We start from the raw sequence: 21,704 nt of genomic DNA, 5'->3' as shown, positions 1-21,704 counted from the left end.
CCTTTAAACCTAATCTCTCTATATTTTCATTCCAAACAGCATCATTCTCATCACAAGCAAGAAAGAGCAATCAGTGAACGGAGACCCTTGCCAGGACGTGTTTGTGTGATGTATTTTGTATGATATTTATTAGTTGCTGTGTTTTTTTTTTTGGTTTATTGACTACTTCGATTTATGTTCAATCCAATATGGCTGCCGAACCATGTGACCGATGACGTCATCAATTGAATTCTCCCATATAATTTTTGAGTAGCTCATGCTCAAGAAATTTCAAACTGATCGAATCTAGTGTTCTTCTTGTCAAATTATGATGTAATACTTAAGGCACCGATGACGTCATCATAAATATATCTTGTTCCCCAGGGGGAGTACTCGACAACGAGCCATGTTTCAATTTTTTCCAAGAGCGGTTTCAGAGATATAAAGGTGCAAAGCTTTTCGTTTTTTTCCATGATGGCGCCCATACCACGTGACATATGACGTCATAATTATTTTTAAAATCCTGCAGGACGGGGGCGCTCCGCTCCCACAGTGGAAATTTCTTGGCAATCGGGAGAGAAAAGCATACTCGCATTCTGTGCGGATAAACAAACAGACCACCTCCGCCATTATTACCTCCACCTCCGACGGTAGATGGAGGTTATGTTTTCACCCCTGTCTGTCTGTCTGTGGGCAGGATATCTCAAAAAGTTGTGGGCAGGATATCTCAAAAAGTTGTGGACAGGTGCGGACGAAATTTGGTGGACCAATTGGGTGTGTGACAAGGACAAATTGATTCGATTTTAGTGAATATCCAGATACCTGACTTTTTAAAGTGGTGTTTCACCATTGAGAGATGGGGCCAAAAACAACATATACGGTATTACAATATCTCAAAAGGTTGTGGATGGCTTATGACAAAATAGGTGGTTGAAGTGGTTCAGTGACAAAAACAAGCCGATTACATTTGGTTCATGTCTGGATCCAGATCTGGCCTTTCAGTGGGATACAAAACGTAAACTATTCAGCCTGGCGGAGGTATGCTCCCTACCGAGTGCCGTTCTACAGTGCGTTCCAAAAATACCCAGACAACTTTGATTGTTAATATACAGACTTGGCATTTAATATAGAATATTTTTTTTTTCTTGACTTGGGTTTACTTTCTGAACTCAGTATATCAATCTGGTGAGTTCCTTTTACCCTTCGGTGATGTCTTTGTTGAAAGAACCATGTCACTGATTGTCTTTCGCAGCAAGAAGTCAATAACAGGATTATATCACAGGTGGCGTGACAAAATGTAAGGACAGGTACATTTGACGATTGGCTTCACAATCGGCTATATAAGGGTTGTTGCATTCTGTATTAGTGGAAAACAACTGCTGCACGTCTACAAAAGTTATTGCCGCTTACTCTGGAGATGGTCCGTCAACTTGACAATGCTGTTTGTCATGGAGTGGTGGCTTTACGAAATTCTGGCATGAAACAGCGTGCTATTGCTCGGCAGTATGGCATCACTCAAGGTCAGGTGTCAAAGATCCTGAAACGAAATGCTCAGAGGGGTGTCCCTACTCCAATACCGAGGCCAGGACGTCCACGCAGAACCACAAGGAGAGATGATCGCCAGCTGCACCGGTTAGTCTGCAATGGCTGTACCAAGTCAGCTAATCGGCTTAGGGCTGGGTGGCAGCAACTGACAAATGTGCCTGTATCCAGAAGGCTAGTCAACCAACGACTGGTTCAAGCAGGCTATCGTGCCAGGCGTACCCTGAGAAAGCCACGCCTGACCAGACAACACAGCCAGCGCCGATTGCAGTGGGCCAGAGAGCACCGTCAATGGCAGCCAGGACACTGGAATCACGTGACCTTCAGTGACAAGTCTAGATTTCTGGTCTATCGTCAAGATGGCCACGTCCAAGTGCGCAGCCAAGTGCATGAAGCCCACAACGAAGATTGTATAGTGCCAAGAGTCCAAGCTGGAGGTGGTGGGGTGACCCTTTGGGCTGCTTTTCATGCAGTGGGCAAAACTGACCTGGTTGTTCTGAATGGAAACCTGAACCAGTTCAAGTACAGGGTCATTCTGGAAGAAACATTGCTTCCATTTGCTCGTGCAGCCTTTCGAGGAAACTTTGTTTTCCAAGATGACAATGCACGGCCTCATCGTGCTCGCATGATCCAACACTTTCTTGCTGACCGTGGTGTAGAGCATATGGAGTGGCCTGCCATGTCCCCGGATATGAATCCGATAGAGAACTTGTGGGCAGAATTAACGTGTCAAATCGACAACTTGGACCAGCAGCCTACCTCTGTGCGTGAATGGCAGCAGGCTATTGTCACTGCATGGCAAGCGATTCCTGTCCAAACCTTGGCAAATCTCGTGAACAGCATGCCTCGACGTGTATGTGCTCTCCTGAATGCTCGTGGGGGTTACACGAAGTACTGAACTGTAATTTTACTGTCCGTCATCCCAGTCATAATTTAGCTTTTGTTTTTGTTGAAATTTTTTTTGGCTAATGTGCAAAATAAAGAGATACTTCTGGAAAACGTACAGAAGTTTAACACAGTACTGTCCGTGAATTGAGTTCGATATTCAGTTTACATCACTTTCAAGGATCAATTTATTTGCTTCGAAATGTCAAATGTGGTTTTTGTTTCTTTTAAAGGTCACATTAACAAAATCTAGAATAATTTCAACATAATTCCAATGAACTTTTGGTTCGAAGTCATCTTGAAAAGTAAGTTCACCCCCACAAAAAAAATATTCCATATTAAATGCCATGTCTGTATTTAGAACCACAAGTGGTACGATGATACCCTTTGGTTTATATGATACAGAAACTCATAGTTTTGTGCACACAATTCACTTCAATATGAGCTCCTTATGTCACACACAGGACATTAAGGTGGTACACGAGTTCTTTACATGTTCGGCTCAGCATGTTTGAGTCCACCAATGTGCATTCAGCTGTTATCCGAGAATGAGGATCCTGCAGGTTTGCCACCTTGGTGTTGTAGTCACCATCTTTGACAAACCCCCACACAAACCGAGGGTAGTTGGGTCTGGTGACCATGAGAACCAGGCGGTTGGTCCGTCTCGGCTAATACAGCGACTTGGAGATTTTTCATTCAGGACGGCTCAAACGACTAAGGCCAAATGAGGGGGAGCACCTTCCTGTTGATAAATGATATCAGGTTGCAGGTCTTCAATCTGTGGGAAGGCGAATCCTTCCAACATGTTCATGTAAATTGTTGAAGTCCCTGTATTCTCCGCAAAAATATGGACCCACCAAGCAGCCATGGAGAAGGCCACACCACACATTGACCTTTGGACTGTCAGGTATGTCTCCAATGACCACGTGGGGTTTTCATAACACCAGATTCTCACATTGTGCTGGTTGACCTTCCCCGAAACATGAAAGTAAGCTTTGTCTGTGAACATGACCTTTTTCAGGTAATCTTTGGCCTCCTCTGCGACTGAGCATTTCCAAGGCAAACACCTTGTGTTTGGATCCATCATTTGGTTTAAGCTCCTGCAGAATCTGCACCTTATAGGTATGAAGCTTCAGTCTTTATGCAAAATCCTGTGTACAGTGGTGGTTGGTAGTCCTATTTCTCTGGATGTGTGTCAGATTGATTTTCTGGGACTTTGTTGAAATGATTCACGCACTCGTTCAACGTCTGCTGTACTTGTGCTTGGTCGACCGGTACTTTTCTGTTTCTGACAACTTCCAGTCTCCTTAAACCTCCTGTACCACTCTCTGATACTTGTCCGCGATGGCAGATTCGTTCCATACCTTGTACGGAAATTATCCTGAACTTGTGTGTCGGATCTCTCTCGATGAACCATCCAACACACTGAGCTTTCTCCTGTGGAGTCGCCATTTTCTTTTGTTTTTAACCACCAGATGTGAAAAGAAAGAAAACTTTGAGTTTCTGTATCATATAAAACTGGATAGCATCTGAAAATGCAAAGCCCGTCTGCGTCCGTTTGTATTCAGACATCTTCTTCTTCCATATGCTCAAATAACAAAAACGGTTTTTAAAAAAATACAAAATGAAAATTGATGATTTTTATGCAGCCTTGACCTTTGAGCTTTAGATCTAAAAAAAAATCAGCTTTTAGCTTTTGATTGGTGAACCAATTCTGTGACCCAATATACAAATTCTTAAAATTTCATGTCAATCGGTTAAAAAATTGGTGATTTTATGCCAATTCCATATGACATCTTCTTCTTCTTCCATATGCTCAAATAACAAAAACGGTTTTTAAAAAAAATACAAAATGAAAATTGATGATTTTTATGCAACCTTGACCTTTGACCTTTTGATCTATATAAAAAACAATTGACTCCTACCTTTTGATTAGTGAACCAATTTAGTGACCTGATATGCAAATTCTTTAAATTTCATGTCAATCGGTTAAAAAATTGGTGATTTTATGCAACCTTGACCTTTGACCTTTTGATGTAAAAACAATTGACTCCTACCTTTTCAATGTTAAACCAATTCAGTGACCCAATATGCCAATTCTTTAAATTTCAGGTCAATCGGATGAAAATTGACGATTTTATGTGATGCTGACCTTTGACCTTTTGGCCAAATGATAAATTTACCTCCTCCATATTCTGAGAATAAACCTTTGTTGAAAACTTGATGACAAAACTGAGATGGTAAATTGAAATTTCAGGTCGATTGGATGAAAATTGATGATTTTTAGTGTCGCTCACCTTTAACCTTTTGACCTTTTGACAAAATTATCATAATAAAACTTTGGTGAAAATTTGATGACAATAGCTCAAATGGTAAAAAATAAGTCACGGCCTGGACACACACACACACACACACACGTGATTACAAAACCCCATCTCCTGCAACAAAAGATATCGTTGTATCATTTGTGGTACTAAATATATTAACCAAAGTTGTCCAAGTCTTTTTGGAATACCCTGGAGTTTCCCAAGCACTGGATTTAATGGAGTGTACTGCTGCTTAATGCAGTAATTTGCAAATTCGTTTTTATTTTGTACATTTTATTACATGTTAAAAAGAGTTGAAGAACAACAACAACTCCTTTCACGTCTTCAGACGAATCTGTCTGCCAAGAGTTTTCCCTTGGCTTGGCTAGAGGATGGGTCGCCACTCCGACGCAGGATACTCAAATAGCTCATTCTTCCCAGTCTAAGTAAAATATTGTTCCCAATATACTGGTACTCATTTTGCTGATTTCGGAAAGATGACAAACTGAGTCAACCCACCTGGTGTTCTTTTTAACAGCAGGATAGGGGTTTGAACTCGGGACCTTTAAAATCTTAATGCAAGCCAACACAAAGCGTGAAAATGAGTGGTGAGAGAGCACAATTATGAAAAACGAATTGGAGAAATAAAGATTATGGAGGACAGAAGGGCTATTATAAGGGTTATTGGTAGAAAGGAACCGAGATAGGCTGCGGCCAAGGTGGAGGGAGTGCCGGAAGTCTTGAAATGGGAGAGCCTGGAACTATTGAGAGTGCCATGACCCATGTTATGGGAAGCGCTCTTTATCTGCTTCATTGCAATGCTGCTGCGGTAAACGGCTCATTCTCTTGGTGATTTGCATTGTGGGAGCTTTCATTCAGGAAGGAGTGTTTGGAACCCCAGCAAAAAGCTTAACTGAGTGAGTACCCATTTGAACCATCGAAATCTGAAATTGCATGGGGCTTTTCCGATACTTTCATCCTGCCTGTATCAGAAAGCTGTACCAAAGGCAAGATGCCGGTATACCTGCTCTAATCTGCTGGACCTCAAAGTTTTAAACGTACCATGATCAGAAGTGCTATACTGTGCACTCCCAGATGCACTCCAGGTGTTTCTGGCCCTCATTGGGACAGGTTCTCCCTGCCTCTGTAAACATAATGATGCAGCAACTTCAAGCAACCATGTCACAAGGGCCAAAAGACCTGACGAAGGGTTCTCCTTTGCGTCTCTTACTGTACATGTCGTCTGCTATGTTGAATGTTTAAGCATTTTTCTCTGTGCAGAGAATGCATGTACACATTTAGAGCTCATGGGATTTACATGCTGTGCTGGGGAAAGGTACAAAAGTGGTGTGTGGCTAATGGCTGATTGTGTACACTAGCAACGGTACCCGCCCTACAGTCGGGGCTTCAATTGGGAGGCCCAAATGAAAAGGCAAAATATCAGAAATTGAAGGCTTTTTTTTATTTTAAACGATTCATATAAACATCCGTTGAATCATATCACACGCAAATCATCAAAATATAAACAGTATTTGTAGAATTTCAATAAAAGCCGCATCACTGTTCATATCGGTAAATATTATTCCATAGTGTTTGGAAAAATTGGAAAATTGGAAATAAATTGGAAAAACAATATCGCCGATTTTACTCCAGGGGGTCCCAGGATTACCCACCCAAAATTTTGTTGCGATCGGTTCAGCCGTTTTTGCTGTACCTGGGAACAGACGGACGGACAGACAGACGGACAGACATTTGGTGAATTATAGTAAGATGTTTCACCCTCTCAAACTATGCATGCAGTGGCAGATTTATGCACGGACACACAGTGCAGAGGTTCCACAGCAAGTCGTGCAATTGCACGGGGCCCTGAGATCACGAGAGATGAGAGATCGCCGATTGTGGTTAGCAATATTTCGAGATGCGACCGAGGGTGGGGTCTCATTTTGCCACCAAAACATATTTATTATTTGCTTAGCAAGCCCTGGAATGTGTTCCATTACCAATCAGCTTGTAGACCGCTCGCCAAGTGGCCTAAGCACTCGTGCAGGCACTCAATCAAAACGGTTAAGGAACGGCTGGCTTGGCAAGCAATAGGAAGCTGATTGATTAATGGAACACCTTCACATGGGATTTTGTATTCCAAAGGGGGAAAAAGGCAATAAAACATGGGAATTCCTATGGATTTTTTGCAGTTGAATCTAAAGAAACATAGCCTGAGTGAGTGCGAAAATAACATGGAGGGAGTGAGGCCTCCTAGTCTTTATACAATTGAGGGTTCTGAAACATCACTTGTAATACCCTCTCCCACCACCACCGGGAGCGGCGCTGCGCGATGCCGAGACAAACACATGTCTATGTTTGCCAAAACTGACCAGTTAATGTACCAAGTGTATGCTTTATAACTCAGTGTAACATTGAATGGAGTCTATGTATTAATGCATTTTCATGCATTTTCATGCATTCATTATTTTTGTGGGATGATTTGGGGCTAAATATTTATTGCGCCCATGGCCCCAGAAAATCCTAATCCGCATCTGTATAAATGTATACAGTTTACAAATCAAAGAAATTCAAGGAATTACAAAAATAAACGGATTTATTATAAACGACACAGACAAATTGACAAACTTTTCCTACATGGCTGGCTAGCCAATTAACACGTCATCTTACTAAAATTCACGAAATGTCCGTCTGTCCGTCTGTTCCCAGGTAACGTAAAAACGGCTGAACCGATCGCAACGATATTTTGGGTGGGTAATCCTGGGACCCCCTGGAGTAAAATAGGCTATATTGTTTTTCCAATTTTTCCAATTTTCCAGTTTTCCCAAACACGAAATAATATTTACCGATATGAACAGTGATGTGTTTTTTTTTTGAAATTCTTCAAATAATGTTTAGATTTTGATGATTTGCGTGTGATATGATTTAACGGATGTTTATATAAATCGTTTAAAATACTTCAATTTCTGATATTTTGCCTTTTCATTTGGGCCTCCCAATTGATGCCCCGCCCGTAGGGCCGGTACCGTTGCTCGTAATTATAATTGATGTTAACGACTATTGGAGGGGAAAGGTGTGTGGTAAACTGCTTAACCCCTTCCTGGTAATTTCAGAAAGTAAAATATCCTCAGGACCTTGGAAAATTGATACCATGTGATGAGTGAGGGCAACTGGATTTCAGGTACCGTTTGACCAGAATTTGTGACACTAGATAGGAGTAGGTCGAAGACTGTTGTTTGGGGGGAGATTAGAAATATTCTGCAGTTTTCCATACATAATATGTAGATTGTTTCTTCCTTTGGTCAACATTTTCATAGTTAATGAATTCCTAGCTCCAAAATCAATTAAACTATATGCCATTCCTTGAATGTTGTGCCATAAAATTGAATTATATTATTTCGAGAATGAAAAAGGATGACATGAAGTAGATGTGGTGTGATACAAATGAGTTAAGAGTAGAAAAATGTATCTGGAGATGTCGGAGAGTAGCGAGAGGGAAAGAAATTGAAAGAAGCGTAACGCTACACCACAACTCATGCCATCCAGTTTATATTGGCCGGCCATTTTCTTACACAACACTCTGTGTACCCCCAGGCACGGTGAATGCCTGCGAGCGAACTTCCTTTGCTTTTCTGCGGCATGAGCTACCAGTCCGCCTGGCAAACATCATGAGGGAGATCAGCTTACTACCTGACCAGCTGCTGAGCACCACTTCTGTGCAGCTTGTACAGAGCTGGTAGAACCTTGCTTTATCCTCTTTTCCTATCTTTCCATGCTTTGTTTGGAATCCCCATTCCCAACTCCAGTTCCCACAATTCTTTAAAGTATCAAAGGTCTCACATCTACAATCTCAACTTCTAATACATAGATGTATCACATGTTGTTCTGAAAATGGGTCATTGCAGATTTTTTTTTTCCACCAAATGGGCTTCCTTCTTCTAACTACAGTGCAGTAATTGGTCTTTATTTTGATCCACATTAATAAATTACATGCGTGAAAATTATTTCTGGGAAATTCTGGGAAACTTTCCTACAGTGGAAATATTCTGCATTATAGTATGTCTTGTGTATGTTTTGAAGGATAAACGGGTGCAAGAAGGGCCAAAGACCAATAACTTTTGAGTTAACTGTCGGGAATATGATTGGCCTGTCTTGCGTTCCCATCTGAACCCCTGGTTTATCTGTGGGGAGGAGCCCAGGCTCAAATCCCATATACTACATGTGATTATCCTCTGCCTACTAATGTCCTTGTAATGTAGGTAAAACTACCCTTCTTCTTTCTTCAGTATTAATCTCAACAGATATGGGTCAACGACTCGCATCTGCCTTGTCCATCTTCCTCTGTCTTCTGTATCTTCTCTCAATTCCTTGTTCTTCAAGTCTCTTTCCACTACTCTCCACCATAATCTTTGTCGGCCTAATGATCTTTTCCCCCCGAATTGGCTCATTCCATACTTCTCATTCGCGCCCAAAGCACTGCAACCTGGTGTCTCTCATTACCCCACGCACGTGAAGCGAAAAGCGGATCGAAGCAATTGGTTCACTTCTTTCTTTCTTTCTGTCTGTCTACAAATGGAAGTTTATGATTGAGGAACAACTTGATTTCAATTGAATGTTATATTTTGAACACAAATTGGAACATTAATCGGAAAACGAACCGATAGTTGAACAGTACGTACTTTGGCTTTGAATTCAACCCGAGAGCACATGCGCAGAGCGGAGTGAGATTTTAAAAAATTATTACTCTGTCTGCCTACCTGGTAGTCAAACAAAATTGAAAATCATTCCAAACAGGAAACTTAGTTTTTAGCGATGTCATAAAGGACACAAACAACAGGCACAAATAACTAATGTAACATGTTAAATAAGGTGGTGTAAAGGACACTGCAACAACGGTGGTAAACTTCCGAATTTCTTTTTTCTACAACTTTTACAATCTTTATTTTATTTCAATTGAATTATATACTTCAACACTATAATCACAAATCGTCTTTTTGGCACTTTCAAAAACCCTTTCGTTGATCAGTACTTGGAGAAAATATTTTGCCATTTTACGTCATCACTACCAATCAAATTTTCCACTCACAGACTCCGCCCATGCCTTGTTTCTCAAGCTTGCGCAGGGTTAGGTGTTCCATGAACTCTCGATATTTTATGAAATACATGTAAAAGTATGCCGAGGTCTCCTAAATTTCTTTAGATTCATATGCAAGATCCTCCATTCGCCTTACATCAATGTAAAAAATCTTCAGTTGTCGGATATTGTGAAACTCTCACAGTCGGATATTGTGAGAATCTTCGGTTGTAGGGCTTGCGAAGCAAATAATAAATGTTTTGGTGGCAAAATGAGTCCCCTAAATCTAGAGATCTCCTAAATTTCTTTAGATTCATATGCAAGATCCTCCATTAGCCTTACATCAATGTGTAAAAATCTTCAGTTGTCGGATATTGTGAAACTCTCACAGTAGGATATTGTGAGAATCTTCAGTTGTAGGGCTTGCGAAGCAAATAATAAATGTTTTGGTTGCAAAATGAGTCCCCTAAATCTAGAGGTCTCCTAAATTTCTTTAGATTCATATGCAAGATCCTCCATTAGCCTTCCATCAATGTGTAAAAATCTTCAGTTGTAGGATATTGTGAAACTCTCACAGTCGGATATTGTGAGAATCTTCAGTTGTAGGGCTTGCGAAGCAAATAATAAATGTTTTGGTGGCAAAATGAGTCCCCTAAATCTAGAGATCTCCTAAATTTCTTTAGATTCATATGCAAGATCCTCCATGAGCCTTACATCAATGTAAAAATCTTCAGTTGTCGGATATTGTGAGACTCTCACAGTCGGATATTGTTTGAATCTTCAGTTGTAGGGCTTGCGAAGCAAATAATAAATGTTTTGGTGGCAAAATGAGACCCCTAAATCTGGAGGTCTCCTAAATTTCTTTAGATTCATATGCAAGATCCTCCATTAGCCTTACATCAATGTGTAAAAATCTTCAGTTGTCGGATATTGTGAGACTCTCACAGTCGGATATTGTTTGAATCTTCAGTTGTAGGGCTTGCGAAGCAAATAATAAATGTTTTGGTGGCAAAATGAGACCCCTAAATCTGGAGGTCTCCTAAATTTCTTTAGATTCATATGCAAGTTCCTCCATGAGCCTTACATCAATGTAAAAATCTTCAGTTGTCGGATATTGTGAGACTCTCACAGTCGGATATTGTTTGAATCTTCAGTTGTAGGGCTTGCGAAGCAAATAATAAATGTTTTGGTGGCAAAATGAGACCCCTAAATCTGGAGGTCTCCTAAATTTCTTTAGATTCATATGCAAGATCCTCCATGAGCCTTACATCAATGTAAAAATCTTCAGTTGTCGGATATTGTGAGACTCTCACAGTCGGATATTGTTTGAATCTTCAGTTGTAGGGCTTGCGAAGCAAATAATAAATGTTTTGGTTGCAAAATGAGTCCCCTAAATCTAGAGATCTCCTAAATTTCTTTAGATTCATATGCAAGATCCTCCATGAGCCTTACATCAATGTAAAAATCTTCAGTTGTCGGATATTGTGAGACTCTCACAGTCGGATATTGTTTGAATCTTCAGTTGTAGGGCTTGCGAAGCAAATAATAAATGTTTTGGTTGCAAAATGAGTCCCCTAAATCTAGAGATCTCCTAAATTTCTTTCGATTCATATGCAAGATCCTCCATGAGCCTTACATCAATGTAAAAATCTTCAGTTGGATATTGTGAGACATGTTTAAAAAAACACCTATGGAATTTTATAGCATACAAACATGTAAACTGAACATGCAAACTCTGTTCATCCTGAGTTGGTGGAAGGTGTGAACTATATGCTGTATTGGAGCAGAACAGCTTGTACAGCCAGTATCATAACTAATTGACATCAACCTTTCCACCATACAGAAGGCACACAACGTTTTCACACTCAGTCTAAAACATAGCAGATGAAGCAAATTCTTCACCAAGCAGGGCCGTGGCATTGCTACTGGTAACTGATTCACATGCAAGGTTAAAGGCCTTCTTTTTTCCTTGGCTAATGAAGAAACTCAGAATCACATCTGATGATGGCATGTATGCCAGGCATAGAAGAGCAAAGGTTTGCATGTTGCATGTGAAAATCAATCAGTCTACCATTTGGAAGCGTGCGTTGCACGGGAAAAATCTATACTTCGGGCAAAAATTCTTCTAAGCAAAAAAAAAACTATGCTTCGTCACCTGATGGGCATGGATGGAACATTGCTGATACAGCAGAAACAGCAAAATATAAGTGCACTGAATGCATCAGCATCCAGCTCCATCAGCTGTCTTGGAGCAGCTCGGCCGTGACTGATTGTGCCAGGACAACATAGGACAACATTATAGGACAACATCTTTATTATAATAGAGCAAACGTATATGGTTCGCTATGTATGTATGTATGTATGTATGTATGTATGTATGTATGTATATATGTATGTATGTATATGTGACGAAAACGTCTTCTTCTTCTTCAAATAAAATTCCCACCCTCTTAATTAACCCTCTTAATTGCGTTAAGACTGCTGAGACCCCTCAGACCTTTGACGACCCTTTAATTCCACCAAGACCCTTCAGACCACCAAGACCCCCAAAGACCCAACATACCCTGAAGACCCCCAAAGACCCAAAACACACCAAAGACCCAAAATACCCTTCAAGGCCCTGAGACTCAAAAAGACCCTGAATACCCAAAAACCCAAAAGACCCCAAAGACCCAAAACACCCCGAAGACCCAAAACACCCCGAAGACCCAAAACACCCCGAAGACCCAAAACACCCCGAAGACCCAAAACGCCCGGAAGACCCAAAACACCCTGAATACCCAAAACACCCCGAATACCCAAAACACCCCGAATACCCAAAACACCCCGAATACCCAAAACACCCCGAAGACCCAAAACACCCAGAAGACCCAAAACACCCCGAACACTCAAAACGCCACGAAGACCCAAAACGCCACGAAGACCCAAAACGCCACGAAGATCCAAAATGCCACGAAGACCCAAAATGCCCCAAAGACCCAAAACACCCCGAAGACCCAAAACACCCCGAAGACCCAAAACACCCCAAAGACCCAAAACACCCCGAAGACCAAAAATACCCTGAAAACCCAAAAGACCCAAAAAGCCCATGAAGACCCCGCAAACCCAAAAGCCTCTGAATACACCAAAGACCCAAATGGCCCTGAAGACCCAAAACACCATGAAGACCCAAAAGACACCGAAATGCTCAAAGATGCCTACCCCTCTGAAACGACGTGTGGTGAAGCGCACCACACGTCGTTTCTCGGAGCGTGCCGAGTCACGCTAGTTCAAAGAATTATGCACTTGATGAGCACACTTATTGATTCCAGAATCATAATGGCAGTAACATGCAGTAATATTGCGGCACAATTCTAATGTTTACCAAAATAACAGTTCCTTGGAAACTTTTTCGTACATAACTCAGGACAGGACGTTAATTAAAGGTTGCAACAAACGGACTTGCGGCCCATTATATATTTTCTCACATTTATGAACAAAAGTTGCTTGTTGGACAGGGGTGGGAAACGCAACTACAAGTATTGGTGCCTTGTGGCCCATAGACTATCTTCAGATGACCTCATTGTACATGGTGGGAAGATTGAAAAGTGATGTGGACAGGAAAGATAAGATAATGGTGTTTGGAGAAGATGGAAGGGGTTCAAAATTCTATTTTTGCAAAGGTCATGTATGTGTTGTAGCTAATGTAAATATTAATCCTCACTGTCAAGTTATCTTTGGTTGTCATGGTTTAATGAAGAGTTAAGCTGTTAACATGTTGAGAAATATTGAACATGAAATAAAGCTTTGATAGTGCCAGCAGTGTCCTTAATCTGTTTATGCAAGCTGGGATTTGCTTATGTTTTCATATCCACATCTGTGTTTGATTACTTACAATGACATAACCCTAAATCTAAAAAGCTCTATACTTTTCTTTTCATGCTGCAGGTATGTGCAAAGCTTTCTAGAAATGCTGGAATATGAAGGGAGAGACCCAAACAACCACACAAATTTGAAAAAGTGAGTTACATGTTGTCACATGTACCTTCCCCTATACTACAAGCAATAAAAGACTGGAGCGCCACACACTAGGAGTTCATATCCCTTCGATAGCCATTGTGAGGCTTAATTTGGATGATTGTCCACCCAAACAGTCGTCTGATGAGCCATTGTGCTCGTGTCTCCAAATGCGTGCGATGGGCCAAACAAAGGGATTAACCTAATGAATTAATTTCCCTCCAAGAGTTTTTAATTAACCAAGTGGGTCAATGCAGGAAAGATGGTAGAAAAAACAGACATGCACGTGGGAACTTAGAATAAGTTGTTTAATATGGAATGTGCACATGAGATAGACCATAAGGGAATCCCAAACACAAAATCGACAATTATTAAACACAATAAAACCTAACAGGAACAGCAAGAAAACAAATTCCCCAATGCGCCGATGTTGCTGAGCCTGGCGGGCACCATCCAATGGTGTGCCATGCACAGAGACAGCTTCAGCTAATAGACGCCGATCCCGAACCAATTAGTGCCATGACTGCCATGTAAGGCATGCAAATGGTGTCACGAGTTGCTCACCGCCACTCAGGACCAGCCATCCGAGAGGGTCCACCACCCCACCTGATGAACATTCATACTGCAATTAAAACACACCCATTTAAACAATAAACACACACCTTAAAACACCAAAGCCTGGTGTTGGCTTAGCGGTTAGTGTGCAGGCTTGGGATCCTAGGATCCTGGTTTTCGAATCCCATTCGATCGCTGAATTAACGCCAGGGGGGTTGACTTAGCCTGTTATCTCTCTGAGGTCGGCAAATTGAGTACCAGTTCACTGGTAATTCCCTGTGTGTCGCAAGAGGTGCCTAACAGGGTTGGCGGCAGGAAGGGCATCCGGCCATAAAACATTGCTTCAAAAAGGGGACCGTGGTGCCCGAAAAAGGCCAACCCCTACTCTGCGGAGAAAAATGGCCTCTAAAGGTGGTTCATTCCATCATAATTTGACACGTTTTTAATCGGAGACCACTACACCTACACACTTTCACAGGGGTTATAAGTCATGAAATTCAGTAATCCAATGAAGCTGATTGGTCCAAAGTGTTCTAGCTACTTCTTGGAAGAGTATGTCTTGACTTCATACATTCCAAGCGTACTCACCAGAGTACATCAAAGCGTCAGTTAAGTTTTTTTTTCACATTTCAAAGGCAGCCCGACAGTATTCCTATCCCCCAAGCAAAGTGGGGGCACATTTCACATGCAGTCTTCAACAGCTCCATTATCTATCTATAATTCCAGTAATCTCTGTGTGTGTGTGTGTCTGTGTGTCTGTGTGTTTGTTTGTCTGTGACCGCTGTTTCTCGACAACCACGGGTCCGATGTACTTGAAACTTGCCAGGTATATTGCTGGGGACCCGAGGATGTGCCTTTTCAAGGTTTCATATTAATCGGAGAAGTAGTTACCGAGCTATGGCGATTTCTTTACCAAACTCCGCAAGCCGTTCGCTTTGGACCAAACCATTTCATGTAAATAGAGGGGGGGGGGATTGTCACCGTACTCGCAAGCCGTTCGCTTTGGCTTTGCGAATGGACCAAACCATTTCATGTAAATAGAGGGGGGGGGATTGTCACCGTACTCGCAAGCCGTTCGCTTTGGCTTTGCGAATGGACCAAACCATTTCATGTAAATAGAGGGGGGGGGATATAATTTTAGATATATATATAGTACGGGCATGCCCTAGTATAGCAAATTACCTTATAGGTACCGTTATAAGTGCAAACTGCATTTCCGGTTCCTGGTGTGCTGGCTCGAACGTTTTACTGCACGATGCCGAAGTCGAGCATTATTTGGAATTATTTTCTGATTCACCCACTTGATCAAACTTTGGCCGATTGATTTACTTACTGTATGAACGATTGTTCAGGATGGAATCCCTTTGTAACTCGGGGACTACACAAAAGCTCAGATCAGCCAAGTATGAAACACTTCATTTTATATCCGTCAATAGTTTATCAAATGAGCACACGGTAGCTCATCATTTGTTTAAAAATGGACAGGATTCTGTGCCGTTCGATACACTAATCGATTGGAGAAGAGATTTAAATGCATCGATTCACCGCCACCCAATAACTCAAATCCGTCAATCGCAGGCACAGCACCAATCCGGCAAGGTATCCACTTAATGTGTGCACAATGCACTATGACGTCATTATTTACCAGTTTATAATGGACATCGGTATCTGTATAGGCCGATGTTTTTTATTTATTTATCGGTAATTGGTCGAAGTCAAATTTTCTAATCGACTCAGCACAAATATATATTTTACAAGGAAAACGGCTTCTTGTAGGTTTGTAGTTTTTATCTGTTTTTAAAATGCTAAATTTTAAGATATTTTATGATTCCTCCTTCTAAATATACTAGTTTTCTGTGCAGAAACATAATTTCATAACTTTTAATAGAGATATTCTTCATAGCGGAATTAATTGAAACGAGCGTTACGCCGAGGTCCCCCGTCGGTGAAGTGATGTGAGTTGACAAAGTGGAGGACGCAAAGCGGCCATATTGGATTTTGACGTGGCGACCCAATTTTCAATATCTTTCTTCCTTATGCCTAGATACACCCGCACACCAGATTAGAAGTTGGTACTTCGCTTATTTTTCAAGATATTCTGCTCACAAGGTTCAGGCATACATGGCGGCGGCCATCTTGGATGTTGACGTGGCAACCCAATTTTCAACAGCGTTCTTCCTTATGCGTAGATGCAACCACACACCAGATTAGAAGTTACGAGTTCGTTTATTTTTCAAGATATTTCGCTCACAAGGTTAAGACATATATATATGGTGGCGGCCATCTTAGATTTTGACGTGGCGACCCAATTTTCAAAAGCTTTCTTCCTTATGCGTAGACACACCCACACACCAGATTAGAAGTTAGTAGTTCGTTTATTTTTCAAGATATTTCGCTCACAAGGTTCAGACATATATATGGTGGCGGCCATCTTGGATTTTGATGTGGCGACCCAATTTTCAATAGGGTTCTTCCTTATGCCTAGATACACCCACACACCAGATTAGAGGTTGGTACTTCGCTTATTTTTCAAGATATTCCGCTCACAATGTTCAGACATACATGGCGTCAGACAAACATGGCGGCGGCCATCTTGGATTTTGACGTGGGTTGCACCTACACACCAAATTCGAATTCGGTCCTTCGCTTATGCACGCACGTTCACACGCATGCCCGCACGGACGCACGCATGGACAGAGGGGAAAACCATAGTCCCCCTTTCGCTCCGCGGTGCGACGGGGGACAATAAAGACTTGGTGGTGTAATGATTAGAGCATCTATCTATAATTCCAGTAATCTCTGTGTGTGTGTTTGTCTGTGTGTATGTCTGTGTGTGTGTCTGTGACCGCTGTTTCTCGACAACCACGGGTCCGATATACTTTAAACTTGCCAGGTATATTGCTGGGGACCTGAGGATGTGCCTTTTCAAGGTTTCATATTAATCGGAGAAGTAGTTACCGAGCTATGTCCAAAAAACGATTCAACCAATCAGAGAGCAGCGAGCTATCACGTGTGCCGAACGTGCCGAACAGACTCTGCCTCGGACGGCACATTTGAGAGCGTATTCATTTATTTCACGTTGGCAAACTATGTTGGCGTTAAACTATGTTTTAAAACTAATTAAAACTAATTTGCGATTCATCGTAACTGCGATATGCGACCTTCCGGACAGTCAAATGAGGACGTCACTTCCGGACTTACGGATAGTCATAGTGACGACGTACTGATGCTGAGCGTGGCGAGCAGACGCTGTAAGGTACGATCGATTGTAGTACACGTTTATAATAACTCTGCCGATACAGGCCCGATTAACTGCAGCGCCATCCGAGCTGCGGCGTCGGGACGATACATTCATTGTACGGTCACATCACGCACTTACGGGCACGCCCATGGGCCCATGGGCACGCCCATGCATGCATGGGCGAAGACATTTTTTTTTTTTTTTTGGGCAAGGAACGGGCACCCACGTACGGGCACGTCCTAGGCGAATGGACCAAACCATTTCATGTAAATAGAGGGGGGGGATATAATTTTAGATATATATATAGTACGGGCATGCCCTAGTATAATCTAATCATTACATATGCTCCTATTATAATATGCTCCGAGTCTGGGAGGTTGGCTTTTTACCTCGGCTGAGGCCTACCAAAAACTTTTAAAATGGCACATGTTGCTTTCTTGCTTGACATTCAGCATTTAAAAGGATTGAACACACACAATCCCCATAGCTTGGCATCCATGGGGAGGAGAAAATTGCTCCTTTTGTAATGCCCCGCTAAGTGCGATGGCAAAGGTGGTACCATTGTTGTGTCGTTGTCATCACTGATACCAAGAGTACCCTGGAAAATGACGAACCTTCTCCCAAGCTCAGTGGCTGTGCTTCACTCGTGTGTGTGTGTGTGTGTGTGTGTGTGTGTGTGTGTGTGTGTGTGTGTGTGTGTGTGTGTGTGTGTGTGTGTGTGTGCGCGTGTGTGTGTGTGCGTGCATGCATGCAGGTATGTGGCAGCTCCACTGCAAGCCTTAGATCCTGTTTATGAAGAAAAGGAATAACATGTTAACTGTATCTTTTAAGCAATTAACCATTTGTTGACAGTTGCTTTTTTTTTTCATTTTAACAACTTTCTATGGAATTATGGTTCACTTTTCTGAGAGTTGAATCAGATAACACCAAAAGCTCTTTCCCCTTCCCCCTTCAGCTTTTTGGACACTTTGATTACCATTCGCAATCGGCACAACGATGTGGTGCCAACCATGGCACAAGGGGTTGTGGAGTACCGTGGAGCTTATGGTGGGGAGACGAGCACTGTGAATATTCAGTATTTCCTGGATCGGTTCTACCTCAGTCGAATCTCCATCAGAATGTTGATTAACCAGCACAGTGAGTCTTTGTCGGATTGTCGTTGAATCACTCAGACAAAAGTTAAGAGGGTGGACTTCACGTTTGTATTTTATTTCTACGCTTTGTTCCTTTTCAGCCCTGATTTTTGGAGACGATGCGAATCCAGTTTCCTCCCAGAACATCGGAAGTATTGACCCTGCCTGTAACGTCATGCATGTTGTCCAAGGTATGCAATCCTTTTTGGGGCACTGATGTTGTATTTGTTAAAATGCAATATTGGTAACATCACCCAATGTAATTGGCCATGATGATTGTTGCATGGTGTTTTGGCTACCAGCAATATAGTGGGAAGCATCATTAGGAAATTATGGCTTTTTAGCCGCGTCGCAGACGCTGCTCATAGAGTGCACGCTGCTGTTGTTGTTGTTACCACCTCTTCTTCTTCTTCTTGTTCTTGTTCTTGCGGAGAAGACAAAACCTCAAAGCTCCACCCATTCTGGGAACCATAGCTCCACCCATTCTGGGAGAGCCTTCATATAAACAAATATCCACCATTTTATTAACTCGCATAGCTTTGAGGCCTGTTTTGTAGGCCCGTGGTGTCTTCCTCTCACACAGTTTTCTTTCAAATCAAATTCGATATATCATTTCATTTTTCACAGTCGCTAACATAGTTTTAGACTCGGTTGAAAAAAAACGGGAAGAAAATCCGATAAAAGTTGCCCTTTATAGAACGAAATGAATTCTCAAAGGCCTGTAACTTCAAGTCCATTGAGATATTTTTTTTTAAATCGCGGCATGCTCAGTCATACACAGCCCGAAATAAGAGACGGGAAAATGCCGAGATATATATATATTATGTTTAAATCGCGGCATGCTCAGTCATACACCGCCCGAAATAACAGACGGGAAAATGCCGATATATATATTTTGTTTAAATCGCGGCATGCTCAGTCATACACCGCCCGAAATAACAGACGGGAAAATGCCGAGATATATTAAAAATTCGTCCATTTGATGACAATCGTCACGATGAAATATTTAATTTATACGTCGTCACAATAATGTGGAGAGAGGAGCATAGCTTCGTTCACGTGTCGCCACACATGGGAAATTGCCGAGATTTTTTTTTTTTTTTACATCGCGGAATGGTTAGTCATACACCGCCTGAAATAACAGACGGGAAAATGCCGAGATATATTAAAAATTCGTCCATTTGATGACAATCGTCACGATGAAATATTTAATTTATATGTCGTCACAATAATGTGGAGAGAGGAGCATAGCTTCGTTCATGTGTCGCCACACATGGGAAATTGCCGAGATATATATTTTTTTTCAATCGCGGTATGGTTAGTCATACACCGCCTGAAATAACAGACGGGAAAATGCCGAGATATATTAAAAATTCGTCGCCACACACGGGAAATTGCCGAGATATATTTTCACTTTGCACAAAAATAACATCAAGTAATCGAATCAATAGGAATGTCCTGTGCCTATAACATCGACGTTATAGGCACAGCTGCATCTAGGCATTGTGTAACATCGACGCGGCTTTTGTTTTAATTAAAACTTTTTGTACTTGTTTTATATTTACTTTACCATTTGTTTATGACAATCACACATGTAATGTGCACACATTTTGAGCCTCATGCATTGATGATCCATTCTTTCACAAGGTCATATCTCACATAAAGGTCAGCTGAGCTATCCACACTGTCTGTATTCACATCCCAGCACTCCTATTTTATCGACTATGTATGATCCATCCAAGTGGACATTAGGTGCTGCCATTGCCATATGTCCTGTTAGGAATACGCTCGGTGTTTTCATATTGTCTTCCCATTGAAAAATCAATAGATGTGGTGGCTGATTTGAAACACATAGTGAAGGGGTGGTGGGAGCAGCCCAATCTTCAAAGCCCCCCTCTTCGAGGAGAACTCTGGTCTAGGCTTTCCTGCTTAGTCCTAGCAGACGACGACTTTGGTTGAAACGTTGGACCTGAGACTTTGATTTCTGGACAAAATGACTGGTTGATCGTCACTTCACATTTTCATGCTATGAGCATCCTTCATGTCCACATACAAGTGCGAGTTGGTGGGATAGCCATCTAAAAGTTTTCACTGAAGGAAAGATGATGAATTGCTTTACCTGCATGTTACAAAGATAACAGTTGGTAGTCGGAAATCTGTATTACGGGGAAAAGAGTCCAAATTAGACAACACTCAATCCGCTTCCTGTCCCTCGAGCAAGGAGGGTTGCTTTGATCTCTCCATGACATCGAAGTTTGAGTATTTTCCCATTTGTGTCTTTGTCAAATTTCCACTGGTTATTTTATTGCGTATGTGTTATTGTGCGTTTCCAGTTAGTTTTGGTTTTGTAATTATTGCAAACTTGTGTGTAATTAGTCGTTTTTTGTTCGCACCTCGTACGCGGCCGGGGCTCTCTAGGTTCCCTCCCCTCGTCGGTATATTGTGAATATAAGTTCTTTCCTTCGCTTTATATGCTTGTTTCTTTGAATTTCTAGCCCCCCCCCCCCCCCTCCCACGAACATCTTATCCTTTGTCAAACGTTTTAAATACCAAAAAAAAAAATCCTTTATTAATTCTTTCTCCCCTCCCTGACACGTGCTTGTTCTCTCGCCCCCTCTATCTCCTTTTTCTCCAGCCTTTCCAACTCTAGTTTCCTCCATACTCACTCAACCCTTTCTCCTTCTTTTTCAAATCTACATCCTCACTTAGGGACTTTTCCCAGATTGTTTTTCACGGTTTTGTTTAAATATTATTTAATATGCTTAAACTTTCCCCTGCAGTGTTTTATTCAGTGGTTTATTACAACATGCGTTTTTCTTCCGATTTAAAAGGCTTTTTTCAATTTCCTCTTCAATTAATTCCACTTCAAAAAAAAATTCTATCTATTACAGTTCCTCATCCCTACATTTTCCAAACTCACCTTCATTCCACCCCTCCTCTATCGTTTTAAAACGGATCTCTGACTTGAAAATCACAATAAACCAAATTTGTAA

The 21,704-nt window shown here is 41.6% G+C and overlaps 1 protein-coding gene across 2 annotated transcripts in view; it reads left to right on the top strand.

Annotated features, from left to right (window-relative positions):
* Positions 1–21,704, top strand: part of LOC137435228 (pyruvate dehydrogenase (acetyl-transferring) kinase isozyme 2, mitochondrial) — a 73,883-nt gene that overhangs the window by 2,670 nt on the left and 49,509 nt on the right. For both annotated transcript variants that reach the window (XM_068128843.2, XM_068128836.2), the window contains exons 2-5: positions 8,307–8,448; positions 13,714–13,785; positions 18,534–18,715; positions 18,813–18,902. In XM_068128843.2, the coding sequence (XP_067984944.1) occupies positions 8,307–8,448; positions 13,714–13,785; positions 18,534–18,715; positions 18,813–18,902 (486 nt within the window). The remainder of the gene's footprint in view (positions 1–8,306; positions 8,449–13,713; positions 13,786–18,533; positions 18,716–18,812; positions 18,903–21,704) is intronic.

This window comes from Myxine glutinosa, chromosome 1 (genome assembly GCF_964187855.1).
Source record: "Myxine glutinosa chromosome 1, kmMyxGlut1.1, whole genome shotgun sequence".
Taxonomy (NCBI): Eukaryota; Metazoa; Chordata; class Myxini; order Myxiniformes; family Myxinidae; genus Myxine; species Myxine glutinosa.
This window is presented reverse-complemented; position numbering and strand designations above follow the sequence as displayed.